General features: G+C 36.0%; 2 protein-coding genes across 3 annotated transcripts in view; one reads left to right on the forward strand and one right to left on the reverse strand.

Moving 5' to 3' along the window:
- Positions 1-7,286, reverse strand: part of LOC144973709 (mitotic spindle assembly checkpoint protein MAD1-like) — a 30,012-nt gene extending 22,726 nt beyond the window's left edge. Inside the window, exons 1-6 of one of the 2 annotated variants that reach the window (XM_078916530.1) lie at positions 7,216-7,286; positions 5,140-5,363; positions 4,005-4,180; positions 3,367-3,549; positions 1,992-2,116; positions 1,365-1,446 (exon numbers count right to left, since the gene is read on the reverse strand). In XM_078916530.1, coding sequence (XP_078772656.1) covers positions 1,365-1,446; positions 1,992-2,116; positions 3,367-3,549; positions 4,005-4,180; positions 5,140-5,362 — 789 coding nt within the window. In that variant the 5' untranslated portion in view covers position 5,363; positions 7,216-7,286. Of the gene's footprint in view, positions 1-1,364; positions 1,447-1,991; positions 2,117-3,366; positions 3,550-4,004; positions 4,181-5,139; positions 5,364-7,088 lie in introns of both variants that reach the window. The other variant, XM_078916529.1, reaches the window with a different exon arrangement.
- A 57-nt stretch (positions 7,287-7,343) lies between these two features.
- Positions 7,344-17,439, forward strand: LOC144973711 (uncharacterized). Its single transcript, XM_078916531.1, has 9 exons — positions 7,344-7,465; positions 10,295-10,456; positions 10,960-11,070; positions 11,976-12,138; positions 12,515-12,652; positions 13,206-13,346; positions 14,026-14,076; positions 15,307-15,508; positions 16,694-17,439. Exons 2-9 carry the CDS (start codon positions 10,308-10,310, stop codon positions 16,846-16,848), a joined length of 1,110 nt encoding a protein of 369 aa, XP_078772657.1. The 5' UTR covers positions 7,344-7,465; positions 10,295-10,307; the 3' UTR covers positions 16,849-17,439.
- Positions 17,440-23,120: the final 5,681 nt, after the last annotated feature.

A 23,120-nucleotide genomic window follows, 5' to 3' on the forward strand; every position in this document is an offset into this window, starting at 1 on the left:
AGTGATGAGGGAGGGTCAGGCCGTGATTTTAGTGATATTCCAGGGGGTCGTGGGGACAATTTACAGAATGTAAACAGAAGGGGGCGTGGCACAAATGCTCGAGATGATGGTAACCAATGGATATGGAATGTATTGACACATGAAGAGACTCATAATCCAGCTGAATGGCTCATTGAGGTTGAAAACAATTCTGGAGCAAGGATTGTTGGGTTTAATGAAGAAAAGGTTATGCCTGTGAAGTATTTTCAGCTTTTTCCCCCCGATATTTTGGAAGAGGAAATATGTTACTTATTTTTTCTCCCTCCCACCCCCACACAAAGAAGAAAAAAAAACACAGTAAATGAAGAGATATCAATATGATATTTTCTGTACTTTTTGTTCAATCATTACTCAACAACATACAACAATAAAAAAACATTTTTATACATATATGGTGGAGATACAGGCCCATAAACACAGAAATGCATGAAAAATGAATATTAATTAGATATCCAAGATGGCCGCCAAGGTCATGTGACCTAATTTGCATATCACATTACGTCAAACTGTACCTACAACTATTCTTATATACCTATGAAAATATGAAGTATGTGTGATGATTACTTTTTTTTTAGTGATTTTGTTTCAGAAAGCACTCAATTTTCGTCCATTTTGGCCAAAAGGCTTGGCAACTGGGATTTCTTTTACTGCCAGGATGCTTGGCAACTAAAGAGTTAAACTCTGTCTTATAATATGTCTTTAATTGGTTGGCTAGTTTTTGTCCAGTAGACCATATTCTGATTGAATGGAAGCATGATATTTTCTATTTATTATGCTAACTTGTTCCCAAATAAGGCATTTGAATCCATTATCAAGAATCTCTGATTACAGAGTACAAATAAGGAAGAAGAAAAATAAAATCCTCATTGACTTATCCACAGTGGTTTCCAAATCACAAGATTCCCAATTAAGAACACACTTCTATAAATATGTTATTTTAAAAGAATTAAATATCCTAATTATGCCAACCACCGCCCCCCCCCCTCCCTGCCCCTCAAAGACAGATTTTTAAATCCCAAATATATAGACAGTATGTGCTTGGCTAAGAAGCTCACAACATTGCCATCCAGAAGTATAACGGGCCAACACACAAAACTCTATGTAACCATGAACTTTTATAGTCTGGATAATACAGTTAAAGGAGAATTACTCATAAACTTGGATGGCAAAAAAACAATAACAAAGACCCGAGTGACGTCTTCACTCTATCTATGAATAAATAAACTTTCACTTTATCAGCCACGATTCACCTTTTAGCTGCCTTTTTCTTTTGTATTAGCACAAATCATACAGCAAAATGGGTGTTTAGCAAAATATGGATTCACCTTATTCTTGTCCTTTTCTTCATGCAGCTCATTCATCAACTGTTTTATCTGTCCACTTTGGTCATCGTTGTCCTGTTGAATCCTGAAAATAAAAAAAGAACAAAGTAATAAGTATTGATTATGATAACAATGATGATGATGATGGTAATGAAGAAGAAGAAGAAGAAGAAGAAGAAGAAGAAGAAGAAGAAGAAGAAGAAGAAGAAGAAGAAGAAGAAGAAGAAGAAGAAGAAGAAGAAGAAGAAGAAGAAGAAGAAGAACAACAACAACAACAACAAAAAGAAAAAATATGATGATGATGATGCTTAATGAGAAAAACGGCAATGGTTAAGTTAAAATATAAAGGTCTATATTAAAAACAGTGAGCATGTCTGATCTCAAACGAAATTCCAAAAGTCAATGGCCGAAAATGTAAAAGATTTATTAAACATTATTTCGCATTATCTTAGGATACACCTGGACAATTCTGTAATTAATTTATCATTTTTAGAGCTCTAAATGTCATGTGACTGTAAGCATTTGCTCTTGTGGAGTAAGTGGTCAGATATGATATCGGATCAGAGAAGAGAAAAAATCTAACCCTGTTTGTAGAAGGCTACTCCAATATCATTTAAAAGACACTCTCACCTCTTCTTTAACATCAGCTGTGCTTCAGTCTCCTCTGACTTGTTCCTGAGTAAATTTAACTCTGACTTGAGGTTCATGATTTTCTCACGCAGATGACACTCGCGTTCCAACCAATCTGATCGCAGCTGGAAACAACCAGGAGGACAGAGGATATTAGTATAGTTGGTCGGCTCAGTTTAAAAATCTGAACAGTGCTTGTAATGTTTGTTTTTTTGGGGTTTTTTTTGGTCGTTTCAGTGCTTAGAATAAGAAAAATGACACATTCAAAGTATTGCTAACCAACATCCATTGTGTGACTTCATTTTTCCACCACATACGTTCACAACTCAGGATGACCACATTGGAGTTCTAACCTGTCTTGATTCAATCATATAACATTTCTATGATAAAATATAAATAAGAAATTTAAACAGGGACTATGAACAATTAAATTTATTGCCGTTTTCTTGGTGAATGACTGGCAGTAATCTTGTTTAATGCAGTGCTGATGGTGATAAAAAGTGAAAAAGTAGGAAAATGTTGAACGATTGCCTTTAAGCCCCATTTTTACTGCACTAAACCCCACTTTTAGAGCAATTTAGATGATAGACTATCATTGATACTCTAGCTAACTTCTGGAGAGTGGGAAACTGCACCTAAGTGTTCCACCACACATCAACTCTCTCATTGCTAGCACATTGTTTCGAGAAAATGTAATTTTTAAAAGGAGGAAATTCCTCCTCTGGACTCCAAAATCGCGGATTCCCGCGGATCTGAGGAAAACCATCAGCACTGTTAATGACTCACTTTTGCCAATGATTACTTGTCAATACAAAATATAATGGACCCAGAAAATGAGGGAGAGAAACAGTTGACTCAACCAAAGTAATATGAAATAAAACAGCATTACTCCTTGTCCTCAATCCAAAGTAAGTAAGTAGTCCTTCAGAGCCATTGGGCACATGGAGCCGGAGTTTATCCCGGTTTCTATAGCGTGAAACGGACAATAACAATTGCTTGCTATGCTTTGGATAGGACCCTCTTCTATCACAAAGTACTTTCCACCAAATCTAATAGACTCAGCTACCCATTCACTGCTGGGTGGACTGGGGGGTCAGAAAATAATCTCGACTGCACCCGGGATCGATCTCGGTCCTTTTGTGTGTGAAGTGAGTGCTCTACCAACTGAGCTATCGGGACCCCCAATCCAAAGTAAAGGCAGCAAATTTCATCAATGATAAAGATCAAGATCTGTTTTGACACGTCCATTTTCTATGTTTACTACTCTCATTCTATGTCAGAGGACTATCTGTGTCTGGACTCCCTTACATGAATATACCCTTTATTTTTTTGCCTATTCTATTGGGATATTGCCTGACATGCAATGCCAACCCACCTTTTGGGCCTTATCTCCTTCTTCAAGCTTCTCCCTCTGAATGGACAAAATCTTTTTATCCATTTCTACTTTCTGTTGATCGCTTTCCTTCCTCAAATCTTCTAGTTCGTCTCTGGCTATTTTCTCCTTCTCCATCAAGTACTGTAGCTTTGAATGCATCTCAGATGACTTGACAACTTCTCTCTGGGAGAGGAGGGGATGATTAAAATCAACATTTTAAGGTAAAATAAAGTTTTGATAACCTGTGTTACTTACCTAATTGAAAAAAATGTCAGAAACAATGAGAAATGAATCGAAATGCCCTTCTTAACTGGCGCTCTTTTTCCATTGAAACCATCTTTGACTAAAACTGTATCAATAACTTTACATAAAAAAAATAAAAAAGAACCAAAAAGTGAAATATAAAATATTCATTCATAAACTTCGGATGAAATAATTAAAGGTTGATCCCTTAACTTGAAAGAGGGGAGACAATTAGACTGATAATGTCAAGCAATATAACACACAAAATGGTCTGAAATCCTTTTTCAGAGGCAAACCTCAATGTGAGGAAATCACTTCAACAATTTAAGTAAGAAGAGGAGGGAAAAATTATGAAAAATAAAAGAAAGAGAAAAAAAAGCCAAATCCAATCATACGTCGTAAGCTGCCTTCAGTCTGGCAATTTCCTTGTCATGATAGATCTCTGTCTCCCTGGCTGAAGCCTCCATCTTGGACACTTGCTTTTCCCATTTCGTGATCGTCGCCTTCAGTGTGATGATATCCGCTTCCTTCAGGCTCAATTTTTGTTTAGATCTTTCAATTTCGTCAAATCCTATGAATAGTAAAATTATATAAAAACAATTTTTTTAAAACAAAAAGAAAACAACAACAGGTAAAATAGATCATTTTACGTGAATAGAAACAAACACAATCATAGGGGAAAAATACTTTATTGCTTCGGTCAATAGAGTAAAACACATTAATGAGGTGTACTAATCCATGAAATATTAAAGCCATTGCACTAAAAGATAGAAAGAAAGAATGAAAATGAATAAACTGTAAATATTTATAATAGGTGTATAAGAAGCAATTCAATTGAAGAGTTTCTTGGGGATTTTTTTTAATCGAGGCTGATTTGAAGTAAGATAAAATATCTTTGTTTGGTAATGGGTATATAACCAGGATGCAAAACTTTACTTGGGTACAACATGTAATTGTAATCAGGCTTGTTAAATTAGATTTCATTGACTCTGTGCTCCACTTCAATTGAAACAATATCGATGATTGAAAACACTTGAAAACATCAGTCAACTTCTAGCTACTGGTAAACTATATATTCATAAAAGAGATCCAAAACAACGTAAACACTCATGTTCCTGCAAACTAAATCTGGTCCATTGACAAGATGTGGAGGAACCTAATAATTCCCCAAAAAAATAATGTTTTAAATTTAAAAATTGAGCTTTATATAGCGCAATATCCACTAAATGTGCTCAAAGCGCTTTACAAGGGGTCCCCGGTCAACAGCAACATTTAACATGAAGGACGTGACATGACGTCAGTTAGGCGATACTACAATTTTTCGGACAAAGACAATGCTGTTAACGACCAGGTACTCATTTTACACCTGAGTACTGTTAGAGAATGTGAGTAAAGAGCCTTTTCCAAGGACCCAACTATGTGCCGAGCGCGAGGCTCAAACCCGGGACCTTCCGATCCGAAAGCGAGTGTCATACCACTAGACCACATAGACACACAAAAAAAGATGACAGGACAGACATAACTTCTTACCTGGTGTGCTGATATTGGATGCTGACGTCGAGAAGGAGTGGCCTTGGAGCTTTATCACTTTAGTTGGCGTCTCACTTTCCGAGAATCGACTTTGGAGGTTCTGCTGGACATCTCTCAAAAACACCTGCTTGTTTTTGCTAGAGTCAATCATTGTATTGAAATTCCTCTTCATATTACTGAACATGTCTTCTGTTGTTTCTGTGTCTTGAAAGTAGTGATCCATTCTTTCAAATTGCATAAGGGAAAATAGAGATTTTTGAAAATATTATAATAATAACCGGTATCAAATAAAGCAATGAAAGTCAATTCTAGAACAACAAAATTGCCAGTAGATTTTGATTTTCCAAAGAGGACCTGATATATCAGTTGGTACAGTATTTGCTTCATATGCAAAGGGATCAAGATTTTTTTCTATCCCTGTCCACCCGTCAGTGATTGGTTAGCTGAGTTTGTAAGATCTGGTGGAAAGTACTTGCGATATACTGACATTCTATCCAAAGGATAGCAAACAATTGCTATTACTGACTTTGCGCAAACTGGAACGATTAGAGACTAGACGACGATTGGGATTGTTTGGAAGCTTTAACTCTGCCCACTTGTCAATATGACATCCGAAATGCTATTGTCGTCTACATCTACGCCAGAATAGAAAAAGAGGGTGGAGCTTGCCATTATATAACACTTTACGGAGCCCTAATTTCATCATAAAAGTTCTGTCCACTGACAGGTGGGTGGGTATCGCTTTCCAGAACTTATGTCCTTATATGAGATCCTGAGATTTTTGACCAATCAACGATTGCTCTTTTGATAACTCGCTTGTCAGCATGTGTCAGCTCAGCCCTTGATTTATGTACATGCATCACAGGTGGTATATGTTAAGTAACTTCAAAGACCACGGTTGACCGAAAGCGATGAACGGAAGCCCTACTATGGCATGGAGAACGAGGTCTTGTATGTATAGTTGAGTCACTATCTCAACGCTTATGAATTTCTTAGTAAAGGCTGGACTCACAATCAAAAACGAAATCTGTGTTTTAAACTCTTGAAACCAACGAGGTACATCAGCACGTTCGTCTCATTGAGAAATGAAAAATGATATAATAAATCAAGAACATCGACCAGAAAATAAGGAAATTATCATAAAATTATAAAATGAGAAAGCTTAAGCTATTTTCAAAATCAAATCTATTACAAAAAATGTATTTCTAGACGGATTTTTATGAGACAAAGACAATTTTTCTCCATTTTTCAAGCTGATTCCAACAATTTTCAAATTTATCGCAATTAGATTATTTGTCATAATTTTTTTTTTATTACTGCCCAATTGACTGCTCAGGAAATGAATACATAATCCTTGACGGCTAGCGAAATATTAAATTTTGGGTATCCCTTTCCCACGCAGACACACACACACACATACACACTCATTCAGATTGAAAACTGAAAACACTTGTATATTCTGTGAAATTATTGTGTTTCATAAATCAAGTGAAATTAATTGTTTTGAAAAATATTCCAAAAATCTGTGAACATGCCAAACCGAATTTTAAAAAGCGCCAAGTTTTTGGAATTTGGCATTATTTAAAACGCCGAGCCAAATTGATGGCCTGACCTGGTTCATGAATAACTTTTGACATTAGTTCCGTTTACTATTGGTATTGGCTTTTTATTCATTTCAATGATTAGACCGTGTCCTGTCTAGTGTAAGTCTACGTCTAGTTTGGCATTTTGTATCAAATTTATCTGGAAAGGGTATGTCAATAACGGCCTGTGATTGTTGACAGAACCGTCTGTCTACTGTGGATAAGAAGCGAGCCCCTCCTCCACTGCCACAACCTAGAAGAAGATTGATAAAGTAAAGTATAAATAAAGATGTTGATGTAGAGTGTACAGAGACACCGAATCACAGCAGACACATTTTTAAAAGGCACAACTACAACTTTACTAACCTGTTTGGTTTTAATCAGTGCATCTGCTTAATATTTACTAGAGGTAAATGAACGAGAGAAAACAAATGGAGACTGATTCTGAAATAAAATTGAAATGCTAAAAACCATAGCTAGAATTTACTAAAACTAAAATCTCTTGTGGATTTTTAGACAGTGAAGAATTGAAAACACCGGGGTACTTGATTTTTTTTCGGAGTTATTTCCCTTCCTTGAAAAACTTAAAAACTTTAGGCTAACAAATATCCGCGAAACGATGTTTAAAGTTCGGTTTGTTTACATTCGAAATACCGTGGTCGTGGGCTATATGTGATATATGGACGAAACTTTCAATTTCAAGCCTCTCTCTCCAATCCACATGTTTTAATGGGATAATAAAGGTAATTTTAGACATAAAACAGCGGCTAGGACCCTGTCATCATCTAGCTTTCTTTCCCAAAGGGCGATTGCCACCTTGGATGTTCTTAATAAACTTGAGTTTGAGCAGTGAAAGTGAACATGTTGAAGTTGAAGGGGGGGGGGGGGGGGGGGGGGAGTTGATGATTAAGATGGAGAGAAAGAGAGAGAGAGAGAGAGAGAGGGGGGGGGGTGTAGCTATCTCATGTGTATGATGAGGTCCTTTACTCCTCCTCCACTATACTATTAATACTATCTAATGCTTTTCATAACTTTTTCACAGGCTTTTTTGACACATATTGAGTGTTGAAGTTTGAATACAACATAGTGGTTGAATGTGTGATTTTAATTTTATTGTGAAACAGGCTCTTTTGATAAGTCCTTGGTAATACACTTTATACATCATTCAACTAGGGTGTTGGCAGTAACATATATGAAATAATATAAAATAAGATGGACGTTTAAGTGGGAACCTACAACTTGTCCTGGATGAATTGCGTAATAGAGAGGCATTGTGGAAATTACACACATATAGGCTGCCATTATTCGACCGTACGGCCGAATAATTTTTCTCATTATTCGACCGTACTGGATGGGCGTGAATGGGAATCATGTTGGAAATCTGTATACAGGAGTTATTATCATCCTCCCTCTCTCTCTCTCTCTCTCTCTCTCTCTCTCTCTCTCTCTCTCCCTCTCTCTCTCTCTCTCCTCTCTCTCCTCTCTTCTCTCTCTCTCTCTCCTCTCCTCTCTCTCCCTCTCTCTCTCTCTCTCTCTCTCTCTCTCTCTCTCTCTCTCTCCTCCTCCTCCCTCTCTCTCTCTCTCTCTCTCTCCCCCCCTCTCTCTCTCTCTCTCTCTCTCTCTCTCTCTCTCTCTCTCTCTTGTGACTGCTTTTAGTGGTACTGGACGTAAGGAGGGTGAACATACTAAATGAACACCTTGCATTTAGCGAAGAGAGACACTCCCTCCCCCACACACACTTTAAAAAAAAATATGTAATACCATATAATATTAATAATAATGATATAAATAATAATAATAATAATAATAATGTATTAATATGATGATGATAATAATAACAATAATAATAATGATAAAAATACTTATTATTACTATAATAATAATAATAATAATAATAATAATAATAATAATAATAATAATAATGAATAATTAGATAAATACATAAATAATAAAAAAAATAATTATTGTCCACAAAAATGGAAATCTTCCGGACGTCAGGAAAGACCAAAATAACCTTAGAGTTTTTTGTTTTTGTATTCAAGTGTTTTATGGTGCTGGCAACACGTTTAGGTCATATCAGCGCCAGTAAAAAAAAGAAGAAATGGAATAATAAAAAGTTCCAGAATTACAATTTAAACATCCAAGATCACTTTTCCACCAGATGACTTCCACTTTCTTTTTCTGGTGTCTAAAAATAGTAATTATGCGGTCCGATAATATCCAGCATTTTCGCACCGTACGTCGAATAATCACATTGATATATATATGTCTGCGTCTACTTTGACTTGAGTCTGAATCAAAGTGGCGATTCGGACTCGAGTCTGAATAGTCTCCAGTGGCTATTCTGACTCAAACTCCAATGGGCTTGCGCAAACACTGGGGAGACACAGTGTGGGCAATGGGCAGAGAGTTGGCTGATAGAAGCAGAAGAAGAGTTCAGAGAAAATTCTGTTTTGCCCAGATCAGACTGACTCAGCTGATATCACTACGTACTTCGGACTTTAGAGGTAGAAGGATTATTGTGTTTAATACCTGATTTTATTTGACATCGTGTAAAGTTGTAAGTAAAGCTTTTCATTTAAACCTGTTACTTTGACTGACTTTTTTTTCCTTTTGAAGGGTTTTAGCTCGTTTTCTTTTAAATTTATAATGGACTTCTAATTGGTTGATGATTGTGTCTTTCTCGCCAAATATAGTGGGTTTAGACTACCTGTTCATGAAAGTCACTATACCATGATTTGCTATTTTCATTTGCAGCAATTCTATGTAATTGTCAATAATTAAGATTAAAAGAAAGGGAAATAATTTGTTAAAAATCTGTATTGCCATGGAAGACTAGGATATTTAGACTCGAGTCTGAATAACTTGTTGATTGCACGTGCGCATTGGAGTTTGAGTCTGAATAGCCACAGGAGACTATTCCCCTTTAGGATGAATAGTTATTCGGACTGAAGTTTGAATAGCCTAGTCTCCCGTGGCAGTAAAGTTATTTTCCTTTTTTTTATATATATAATTTAAATATATTTTAATACAATTGACAATTACATGAAATTGATGCATATAAAAATAACAATAATGGAATAGTAACTATCAACAGGTAGTCTAAATCTGCATTATTTGACGAGAAAGACAAAAATCATTGATCAATTGGAAGTCCATTAAGAAATTAAAAAGAAAAGAGCTTTAATACCCTTCAGAAGGAACATAAGTCTAAAGGAAAAGCCTTTCTAACAACTTAACACAATTTACAAATAAAATCAGAACAAAATTATAGATATTCTTATATTCAGATAATGTTAACAGCCAACAATTCTTATACAGTCCGAAGAAGGAGAGTCAGTCTGATATGGGCAAAACAGAATTTATTCTGAACTCTTCTTCTGCTTCTATCAGTTCCACCCTCTGCCCAATGCCCGCGCTATGACCCCCTTTGTGTTTGCACCCACACATTGGAGATTGAGTCTGAATAGCCATGGGGAACTATTCAGACTCAAGTCTGAATTGCCACTTTGTATATGTGTGTGTTTGTTTATTGTATGCATAATAATGACCAAGTCACTTTTATTCTCCAGGCTGTAATCTACTATGGTATCCTTGACAACCCGACTGAGACGGAGATTTAGGACTTTGACAGTCCGCAAGCTTTTACTTCTCTGTGGCTTGTCTGTCCTTTTCGTCAATGAGTTCTTAGTATACACTCTACAAAGTTTTCGATGGAATGCATTTCCAAAAAGGTAGGACACCGCTCTGTTTTTCAAGAATTCATTTCGGAACTTTGATGCAACTTTCCTTCAGTGATATTCCATTTTTTTTCTTTTTAAAAAAAATCCTCACATCTTGAACTTGTAATTACAGATTTCAAAGTCCTTTTAAAGTCAATTTGGACGTTAACAACTATTATTAATATTATTTATTCCTTTTTTAACCACTATTTCTTTACTAAACTATTTTAGTTCCATCCCCAACCCCCCGCCCCCATCCCCCATTCAGTTCCATGAGAGACCCAAAGTTAAAAATTAAAAATAATGATGATGTTGAATGTAAGATTAAATTTAGTCAACCAAGACAATACCATGGTCAAGTTTCCCCATTTTGATTAATGTGGACAAAGATTGAACTTGACATAAAATCAGATTATAGGTTGTGATGTCCGCATATTTTTGTTAAAATCAATGTCATCAATATTTTTCACTTTCCTGAGCTTCAAGCCGCACCATTGAATTTTCATTTCCTTCAGAGACACAAATGATGACATGGTAATCCTCCTGGTGTCAGACCCTCAATTGATTGGTGTTCAGGATGAAAAAGGATTCCCCATAGGAATGGTGGCACGGTGGGATGCTGACAGGTAGCGGGTCTGGAATAGATATGCTTAAAGTGAAGAGAGAGAGAGAGAGAGAGAGAGAGAGAGAGAGAGAGAGAGAGAGAGAGAGAGAGAGAGAGAGAGAGTGTGAGGGTAGAAATAAAGAGAACAGTTGAATGAATACTCATTGAATTGAGCATGTGTTATACAAAAATATTGTATTGAACACAATCAGAATGTAAGTTGATATAATTCTTAGCTTAAGTTTTCAAATCAGTTAGGATAAAATGATTAGTGGATGTTAAAGTAAAGCTAGAACAATAAATTATAGTACTTTACCAGCAGTAGGATTTCAACAACTTAATTTTAGATTTAGGAGATTTTTGTCTTTTCATCAACAATCCTATAGGCAATGTAATAAATGGATAAAACATGAGTGGATTTCATTATCGTATTATCCCAAACGTCAATTTAAACATTAATGGAATTGAGCCTTGAGCAAGGATCCTTGCAGTCGTTTGATAAAACAACTGGGGATAATATGATATCGAAATACACAAGTGATGTTTCCATTTTACTCCCCACATTAGGACTCTAGATACAAATGGGATCAACTTTTATTTGCAAATTCCATTTATCAATTATTTTTTAATGAAAAATCAGCACCATTAGGCACCACTCCAATATGCACTTTGATGTGAAGAAAATATGAAATTTTGTTAACAGAATATTCACCACTTATTTTTTTTATTCTTTGTATTTCTCCTTCATTTGCTCTTTTGCAGAATAATTGGATCTGAATATAATATTTAACTGACTATTGATGTGAAAATAAACCAATACATGTACTACTGTTTTTATCCTATTGTTTTGCATCCCCTTTCTCGAAATTATGATGTGGTATAATCCTCCAAATCTATATTTTTGTGATTTTGTTTTCCATCTTTCAGATATTTACGAAAAACCTTTTCAAGGGCCTATGCATATGCCAAGCCAGATGTAATCGTATTTTTGGGGGACATTATGGATGAAGGAAGTAAGGCTACAGAAGGGGAATATGATTCCTGCCTTAGTCGATTTCATAACATTTTCTATGAGACATCATTTACAAAAGTAAGTTGAAAAGTGGCAATTCATCAAACATTGCATAAGGGTGGCATTATTGCTGGTAGGGAGGGAAATTCTTATAGATAACATGAGACACACTCAATCATTCCCAATCTTCTTCAATTGCTGTTAATGCAGACTCGCTTTTTTTTCTGTGCTCTCCCCCCCCCCCCCCCCCCTCTCTCTCTCTCTCTTCTCTTCTCTCTTCTCTCCTCTCTCTCTCTCTCTCTCTCTCTCTCTCTCTCTCTCTCTCTCTCTCTCTCTCCCTCTCTTTCTCTTTCTCTCTCTATCCATCTATCTATCTATTTCTCTATTTTTCTATATCTCTCTCTTTGTATTTGAATGAAAGACAACTTTTCATATTTTTACATTTTCTCCCCAGACAGTGGTTGTGCCAGGAGATAATGATGTGGGAGGGGAAGGAGGAGATTTCCGGACACCTTTTAAAGTCCTTCGATTTGAGAAGAATTTTGAAAGCATGACAGGTGTCGTCAATCATGGGTTTATCGACTTTTTAAAGGTTATGAACAATTTTGTTGTAGATGTTGTTGCTAATCAGAGATCTTTGAACTGTTGCTGTTTAGCCCAATAATCAGAGCTACCAATTGTCTTTTTTTTCCAGAGATAATCAAGTTTCTTTAGGGTCATAAAATATCATGACCTGATTTTTGTAATGATTTTTTTAAAGCCATACTTCTATCGAATTTCATTACAAAGGATTTTAATTCCCAATGTTTAATTACTTCAGTACATCAAAGCTGATTTTAAAGTAAATTTAAGTAAGTGAGCTTTTATATAGCTTTTATATATTTTAAGTACTATTATTTCTATATCCTTAAAGTAATGTAAAAGTAATTTGAACAAAAATGATGAAATTTTTGTAATATTATTTTTAAACTTTTGGATTTTAAGAAATACCCATCTTTGCTAGGTTTGTCAGTCAACATGAAGTAGGTGAAAGGAAAAGAAGGAAGAGGAGGGGGATGGAGAAGTAAAAGAAGAGGAAAGGAAGAGGAGGTTGAAGTAAAGAGATAACAAGATTTATAATTTTTTCCATTTTTTAAAATAATCAGTTGGACATTCGGCAGCATTACGACACCCTACCTGAGAAACAACAATTGATTACAGATTTGGCCCCAGAGCTCCAAGCACCAATCAGAGTTATAGTAAATCATGAGACAATGATGGCCAAGTTGAAGAGCACCATTTACCCAGTAAGTTCCATTGAGTAGAGCTCTCTACAATTCTGCTTCGTCATCTATGCAAGTCTTGTTTGCTCAATCACTGCAATCCATTTGGTACTTATCAGAAGCTTATATTGATATTGTTACTGTTCTGACCATTTTCTTAATCTTTCTTGTATTTAAGTTCTCAAGACTCTTATCAAGTAATTGATATGAAAGCATCGTGTCAGATTGGAAGTCTGAGGTTAAAACGCAAAGAACTAAGAGTGAGTGGGTAATGCAGGCTCTTGATTGGGTAGTCGCATTTTTTTTTTTTAAGTTTGTTTAAATCTGCACTTAGTTCTATTTTGGGGGATATGAGGAAAGACTTATTAGAGTAAAGCACTAAAATGCATTTTTTTGCCGTTTTCATTTCAGGTCATTTTCTTGCTATTTTTACGCAAGTTTTTGGTATCATTCATTTAATTTACTTGGCATAGTTTTAAGCTTTGCTTGCCAAAATTGTTTTAAAATATCATTTGACTTCTGCAAACGTGGATGTACCATTCAAGAATAACTTGCAAACTGCAAAGGAATAGCATGCCTCTGATAAAAAGGAGGATGCATTATTAGTGTGGTAAAATAACCAAAAAAATGTTCTAGCCTACAGAGGCCCATTGGTGAAAATGCTGTTATTCTATTGTTTTAAGTGTTTGTTTTTCTATTTCAGATTTTACGTTTATCTAAACCAAACTTGTTGCTGTCAGGTCATTGGCACATAGTGAGTATTCAAATTCAAGGGTAACAAAAACTGCTTCTTTCACTGTGATCATGCTTTTGTGTGAGCAATCTAAATATCCAACAGGCACAACAGCACCCAACTTTTCTCTATGAAATTCCAAGTCTTTGCAAAGTGTCTAATTGTATTATCTGCGAGTGGTTCAGATAACTTTGACAGTTTTTTTGGGGTTTTTTTTTTTTAATTTGCTGCAGTCGATGCAGTTATTGGACAACCTCTGCGAGCCTGGTCCCAGTAAAATACTTAACCCACCTTTGTACTGTTCAAATGCCAACAAATAAATCACCATAAACAAGTTTTAGCCATTCATGAATGTTTCTCTCTGCATTAATGAAATCAGTTCCAACCCACTATTTGATGCATAATTTCTTAAACTGACATTTTGGATAGGGATTCTTTCAAATATGATCATTTTAAAACTAGAAATAGCAGCTAAATAAAAATTGGTGCCAAAGAGGAAGAAAACATTGCGCACATTTTGAAGTAAAAGGTATACTGGTGTATTCAATACAATCGAAAATATCCAATAGATGTCTAGACTTTTCAGGTACACCTAATGTCTATATAATGCAATGAAGTTTGTATTTGACCATTTTTATAATCTGACTAGGTTAACACTTGTGGATTTTCTTCTTTTAAAAAAAAAAAATCATCAATGTATTCAATAAGTAAGTTGTGGTCTTTCATAATTTCATAACAATCAATAATAATGCATTTCTTGAAGAAGTCAGTATCCACTTGTCAACATTCACTTTTGAATTGCTCAGCATATGGCGATTTGATGTCTCTAAACTTAACTTCCATATATTTTTATTAATCTTTGAAAATGAATTCAAAGTGTGTCAAATCAGGTAAGCATGGTTGATGCTCAAAATTTCCAGTTACTGTTCTTCATGAAAAATTTTTGACAATAATTATTGAATTGCTCCAGAAATTCATACTCACTCACTCACTCATCCAATGACCGGATGGTCGTCGGGGACTTGCAAGATGCAGCCTTTACAACATGGTGTAATATCACCTAACAGGCGTCATGTCCCGTCCTACATGTTAAATGTTGCTGTTGACCAGGGACCCCTTGTAAAGCGCTTTGAGCACATTTAGTGGATATTGCGCTATATAACAGCTCATTTTTAAAAAAAAATTTAAGCTCCCTAATTATTGGAATGTTGAGGCGAATATTCATGAATATTACCCTATTGTCTATTTCAGTCCCAGATGTTTACGTGCGACACTTGTCTGTCAGACAATGATGACTTGCACACCTGGCCGTATGTATTACGACAATTAGAAATGGAAAAGGGCTTTATAGACATTGACTTGACGAAGACAGATGCCATTAATGAGGTCATGGTGCCCACCTGCAGCTACAGAATGGGAGTGCCGTACATGGGCTATGGGGTTGCTATTATTAGTAAGTACAGGTTTAAAGTGCGGCTATGTGGCCTAGTGGTATGACACTTGCTTTCGGATTGGAAGGTCCTGGGTTCGAGCCTCGCACTCGGTGTATAGTTGAGTCCTTGGAAAAGGCTCTTTACTCACATTCTCTCACCGTTTTCAGGTGTAAAATGAGTACCTGGCTGTTAACAGCGTTGTCTTTGTCCGAAAAAATTGTAATATCGCCTACATGTTAAATGTTGCTGTTGACCAGGGACCCCTTGTAAAGCGCTGTGAGCACATTTAGTGAATATTGCGCTATATAAAGCTAAATGTTTTTTTTTAAACGTTTATAAACTGAAAGCCACTATGCTCAAACTATCTTTAAACCGAAAAGAAATTGCCGAATAACTAAATGACCAAAGAAAGAAAATAAATTGATAATGGAACAAAATTCCCGTTACAACTGTACCCAATGTAACTTGTATTCATTCAACATCCCTCGCACATCTCTGCTGAAACCTCCACTCCATCACCAATCCCTCCCCCTCTCACACCCACACACTTATCCACAATTACTTATTTTTTTATCTCCATGTCCTCTCTTCTCCCCCTCTCACCTCCACTTCCCAACCAATCCGACTCTGACCGCTCCAGTCCAGTCTTACTTGACAGTGAAAACACATTGTGCTGATTGAGAGCAGTAATGTTGTCAGTCCATAAAAATGACGTTGGAGCTATAACACTCTTGCTCTCTTTGGAAACTACTACCGCTATGCTCATTTGTGTGCACATATATGCATACACAAACACCTCCGGCCACTCACACACACGCACACACTACACCACTTCAACCACAAAGTCACAGTTGAAAAATGTATTGCGATGCATTGTGTGTGACAGTGGGATGAATGATAGCAGTGAAATAATAATACCCTTGAAAATCATGATTACTTTTTGAGGTATGCCTAAACCGAAATATGTTCAAACCAAAATGGAATACCAAGTCCCTTGAATTTCGGGTTAACCGGTTTTTACAGTAATTTTAAATTTTAGCAAGTTTATTATATAAGTATGAAATAAAAATGTAAGAATGTTTATTTGTATTTCTCATTGTTCTACATTGTAGCATTTTTACAGTAGGGGGATAAATACTATGGGAGATGGTGAGGGGATGTCGAAATTCTTTCAATAATTTTGGCTTTTTTGCTTGAATCCTCAGATAAATCTGGTCATATGAAGTATTGGGTCATCTGGCAACCATCACGATATGTTGTCCTTAGGATCTACATATATGCCTTCATCATTATCACAGCGATTTTGCTCATTGATTATATTTTGACTCCCTTAAAAACCAATAAATCTTTATTTAGTTAATACAGGTTGTGATTGATTCATTTAGTCTTTGGAAAGGAGGGCCAGTGCAAAACAAATGATTTGCTCAGATACTTGAATGATAGCGCAATGCTAAATCATGTAAATAACATTTTTAATTTTTAAAATAGAGACATTGATTTATTTCTTGACACATGTATGTATACAGTAGTCATTGCTTTTCTGTACGCTGATTTCGGCATGCATCGCATTATTGCACACTATTCCTCGGTGACAGCATTTTTTTCTATAAAATATGTCTCCATAACTGCATGCAAGGATTGGGTAATTGCAGGCTCTACTTACACCATCTTCTACTTTTCCCATCCGATATTTTTACTTTTACAACCAGTGTAAATCAATGGCAATGGAAACGCCCTTTCACACATCATAATTTATCGGGGATATGCGATAGTGCCATTCCGTATTGTTATGAAAACTAATTCCGTGTTACGATACAGTGAATCTTTGTCATTTGCCAGGCCATGCGAGGTGTCATAATCTGTAAGTTAGAGTTTACACCATACAGCCATTGTTCTCCTTATGTGATTTCATGTCTGCACACTCTTTGTGGATAATCTTCTACTTTTCCCATCAAATTTTTGTTTTGTATTAAGTGTAAATCAATGATAATGGAAACACACCTTCACACATCATAAGTTGTTGGGGGTGTGCGATAATACGGCGAATATTCGCCAGGCCAGTCAAGGTGGCATAAGCTATTGAGAGTTTACACCTCTCTGATAATTGCAACCTATTTGACATTGCAAGCTTGCGCTGGATTGAAGCGTTTTATGCAGAACATGTTAGGGTGCCATCAAACTGGGCGACGAAGTTTTTAAATTTAATTTTTACGAGATTTACAGTATAAAATTCTGTCAAGTGTTGGACGTCCCATTTGACAGTTTGAGTTTGTACAATGTATACATAGATCAGAGGAGATAATCCATGATTTATTGACGTCCTAATCTAATAGCAAAGATTGTCAGCCTCAATATATCAATACACATATATCGGATTACTGCACGATTGGATAACAGCACACTTTTCAGCTCTCCTGAGATCCGTGTAGAAAAACGATGACTACTGTATCGATGTTTGTAAGTTTACTGTCTATTTATTATTATTATTATTATTATTATTATTATTATTATTATTATTATTAATATTAGCATTATTATTATTATTATTATTATTATTATTATTATTATTATGATTATTATTATTATTATTGTCATTATCATTATAAAAAAAATAATAATAATTATTATTATTATTATTATTGTCATTATCATTATAAAAAAAAAAATGATTATTATTATTATTATTATTATTATTATTACTACTACTACTATTAATTTTTAAAATAGAGCATTTATATAGGGAAATATCCACTAAATGTGCTCAAAGCGCCTTACAAATGGTCCCTAGACAACAGCAACATTTAACATGTAGGATGAGACATGGCACCTGTTACGTGATATTACAAAAAAAAAAAGTTCAGACAGATACTCATTTTTACACCTGAGTACAGCGGGAGAATGTGAATGTGAGTAAAGAGCCTTTTCCAAGGATTCAACTATGCACTGCTCAGACTCAGAGTAGGACTCAAACCATCTAGTCCAAAGGTGATTGTCATACCAACTAGACCTCATATCATCATCATCAGATTTACTTTGCAGAACTGAAATCACAATACTTTTATATTCCTTTTTTCATGGGACAGCTTGGCTCAGCGGTACAGTCTTTGCTTCGTACTCAATAGATACCGAGTTCGATCACCTGCCGCGCTGTGTGGCCTTGAACAAGTCACCTCACCCTAGCTCACTTTGCGGCGCTGCTCTGCGGCTGAAGTCTGGGTTATTCCAGTCTTCCCTTAGAATATACCCTAACGACAAATTTCCCCATGGGGATGAATAAAGAGAATTTTATTTTATTTTATTTATTATTTTGTTTAACATGGATATGTCCTTAACAAATCAATCGTGTTTTTGAAAAACAGAGACACATTTATTTGCTTATTTTTTTTGACACATGTACAGTGCAACCTGTCTATAACAACACATGTCCGGACCAGAACAAAAATGTCATTATAAAGAGTTGTCGTTATAACAGATCAACTGAAAATAGCGCCTGGGAGGAGGGGGGGAGTAATGTTCTTGACTGCGGCTGTCTTTTTCAACCATCTGATCATTAGATGTCGTTATAAGTAAGCTGCACTGTATTGTATTGATGTTGGTTTCTAAGTTTGCTGTCTATTTATTAATGTTATTAATATCATTATTATTATTATTATTATTATTATTATTATTATTATTATTATTATTATTATTTCAATTATAATGGTTATTATACTTTTAATATCACTATTACTATTCTCATGAAATAGCAAGTGTTGATGTAAATAAACAAGATTTGTCTTTTTTCAATTCCGACTCCACTACTCAACATTAACCTTTTACAGGCCGGGTGGATTCCACTCTAATCTGATATCAATTCATCTCACTTTTCCTCGAAAGAGAAGTCACAGCAAATATGGTTTGATTTGCAAAATCCAGATAAATAATCTGGGTGGGGTTCCTGACCTCCCATAGTGGGCAGGGAGGTACTTACTGTGTCTTCTATCCCCGTATATCTGTTTTCCAACTTGCCTTCTCTCTTTGGTTTGGAATGAGATTGCTTGGTTTTGTCCTGGCCCTGGCCGGTTGGCCTTGCTGAGAGGGAAACAGTCAAATGTAAGTTATAGTTTTGGGAGATGATATTTTTTTCATTGTACTGTATTCTGTTTGTTTTCATACTATACATAATTTGTAAACATTTGGGTGTTTGCCTGTATTCCTCTTAGTAGGGACCTGTGCTTGTTCTGGATGAGAGTTTTAGGTGATCTCAAACTAAGTACTTTGATAGTGTGCTCTTGGAATCTACACCTGTTTCCTATTTGAACCAATTCCCCCTTGTCTTACATTTTCTTGGGTGCTTTAATTGTAATTCTAGAACTTTTAAATATTCCCTTTTCTGCATTTTTACTGGCGCTGATATGACCTTAATGTGTTGCAAGCGCCATAAAACAGATAAATAATGGGAGAAACTATGATTTGAACAAAATCAGCCTTGTCTGTAAAGGTTAAAATCAACATGGTTGTATCTGTATTGTATAGATAATGATTTAGAAAGTGCCCTACAGCATTTAATTTGTATTAACTATGAAAACATTCCGAATTGTTATTGTAACCATCTCATCTTGGTATTTTTGCACATCACAGAACCTCTAAATCTAAACTGCTGTCATCACGGCTTAGGTTGGTGGATGTCCTTGACTTTCCCCGATATTATATTTGTTGTTTTCTTCAATTCAATGTGGATTTCTGTCTTTGTTCTGGAATGAGTTATACTCTTTTTTGTTGTTGTTGTTTTGTTTCGCCATAGCGAATGAAAGAATGAAATTTATTGTAAATGTGTATGTTTATCTTTTTCTTTTAGAAATTATAATGACAGTTACGTTTTTTTTTCTTCTTGTAAATCATCGCCAAGAGCTTGTATCACCATGGAAATGTTTCAAGCTTCTTTTATCGAGGCAATAATTACCTCACCCTGTCTGCTTGTACTTGTACACCCAAGAATTATTGGTACCCTTTTCTGGTTCTTGGTTAATCTTCAAGTACTTCAGTCGCTTTTTACTTGACTTATTTTCACTGCCTTTCCTTCTCCGTAAGAGTAAGGTTAGAGTACAATAAATTGACTTACCCGCCTGTGTGTTGTATTTTATATAATGCAATTTAATTGTTTCTCATGAAATATTTTGATTAATAATAATATCTATATTTTTAATAGTTATATCTTGACATGATTCTAATACACTTATAATCGATCTGACCCTCTCCCAATCAATCATTTATTTTAAAATTTGTATCTAATTGTGTATCTGTAGTGCCTTTCTTGGGAGAGAGAGAGAGAGAGAGAGAGAGAGAGAGAGAGAGAGAGAGAGAGAGAGAGAGAGAGAGAGAGAGAGAGAGTATAAAATCTAATAAACCAATTATTATACAGTTGTACCAATTGTTTGTTTTGTTATTTGTTGACATCTAAAATGGGTGGGTAGGGGCTGGCTCTCTTTTGCATGCTACCTCATTCTATCTCTATCTAAAGAGGACCAGACACGTTGAGAATTTTACCGGTTACCTGGGGACAGGCATGGGTCGAAGCGAATCCCCACGTGTATGGCTAAATAAATAACTGGGGGACAAGCATGGTCGGCGGTCGCAATAGATTTGATACCAATAACGATCTGACTACTTACTCCAAAAATTAATGAAATCATTTTTTTAAATTGTATTGTTTTTTGTTTGTTTATTTTGTTTTTGTTATTTTTGTTATACGTCGTCTAGATAGAATGCGCTTTGCCAAGGAGTTCACAACATTGCCATCCGGAAGTATAACGGACCAACACACAAACTCTGTGTAACCATGAACTTTTATAGTCTGGTTAATACAGTTTAGTGAGAACAACTCACAAAGGCGGATGGCAAAAACAATAACAAAGACCAGAGTGACGTCATCTTCGAACTATCTATAGATAGTATGCAGATGACGTCACTCAGGCCTTTGTTATTGTTTTTGCCATCCGCCTTTGTGAGTTGTTCTCACTAAACTGTATTAACCAGACTATAAAAGTTCATGGTTACACAGAGTTTGTGTGTTGGTCCGTTATACTTCCGGATGGCAATGTTGTGAACTCCTTGGCCAAGCGCATTCTATCTATAGCCTGACACTGACCAAAAAATGACGTCAAAATGCCAGTCTTTGGCCACAAAAGAAAACAAATCGTGAGTTGTATTCAATAGTTCAACCAATGGGACCACTTGTTTCCATGAGCACTACTAACAACAACTCACTTGGCGGTGCAAAAACCAAATAATGACGTTAAAATGCCAGTCTTTTTGTGTTTCAGTGTCAGACTAACTTAATGATGGCTAAGGTCAGGGACAAGGTGTAAAGTGCTTTAAACACTTTTAGCAGATTTTGCACTAAATTAAAGCGCAAGTTGGTTTTTGCTGTACACATCTCTCTCTCTCTCTCTCTCTCTCTCTCTCTCTCTCTCTCTCTCTCTCTCTCTCTCTCGACATATTACATTTTATATAACACTATATATGATGCGGGAACCTTGAACGGTTACTGATGCTATGAGTTTTGATAAAATACAACCGCCAGCCGGAAATAACGTACCAACACAAAACTATGTGTTACTCTTGAACGTTTATAGCCTGATTGATATAATTTAAAACTCCCTTTATTCACTCCCAATGGGAATTGTCTTTAGGGTCTATTCCAAGGGAAGATTGAAATTACCCAAACGTTAGCCGCAGTGCAGCGCCGCAAGGTGAGTTAGGCCTAGGTGACTTGCTCAAGGCCACACAACGAGTTGGGTAGTCGAACTCGGTACTTTTTGGGTACAAAGCACGAGCCACGCTGCCCCTTAATGAGAACTAATCACCAAAATGGCTGTATGACGAATGCATGGAACTCTGATATGTAATGACATCTTGCAATGGGTTGGTGTGTGTGTGTATGTGTGTGTGTGTGTGTGTGTGTGTGTGAGAGAGAGAGAGAGAGAGAGAGAGATGGGGGGAGGGGGGGGGGGTGCTGTATTACGACATTCATTTCGTAGTATCGTGCGGCTATGTGGTCTTGTGGTATGACTGACACTCGCTTTCGGATCGGATGGTCCTGGATTCGAGCCTCGCTCGGCGCGTATTTAATAGTTCAGTCCTTGGAAAACTCTTTACTCACATTCTCTCACCGTACTCGGGTGTAAAATGAGTACCTGACCGTTAACAGCGTTGTCTCCGTCGGAAAAAAAAAGTATTATTGCCAAATATGAGTCACGTGTTGCTGGTGGACAGGGACCCTTTTTAAAGTGCTTTGAGCACATTTAGTGGATATTGAGCTATATAAAAAAGCTAAATTTAACATCGTGGCATTGAAATTAGCAGGGGTGAGCATGACTGGTCACTAAAAAGGAGGAGATTTTTCAGCGCTAGATCAAGAACCATCCATGCAAAGAGGATATAATCCACTTTATAGATTTAAGTTTGTCTAACAGAAGGAAAGATAGTGTGTGTTTGTGTGTGTGTGTTTTGTTTGTTTGTTTTTAAGGGTTTACGGCGCTTGCATCACATTTAGGTTATATCAGCGCCAGTAAAAAGGAAGAAAATGGGATAGTAAAAAGTTCTAGAATTACAACTAAAGCACCCAAGAGAAAGTAAGACAGGGGAACGGAA

This window comes from Berghia stephanieae, chromosome 5 (assembly GCF_034508935.2).
Source record: "Berghia stephanieae isolate SIO BIC M18660-M18661 chromosome 5, UCSD_Bste_1.3, whole genome shotgun sequence".
NCBI classification, from domain to species: domain Eukaryota; kingdom Metazoa; phylum Mollusca; class Gastropoda; order Nudibranchia; family Aeolidiidae; genus Berghia; species Berghia stephanieae.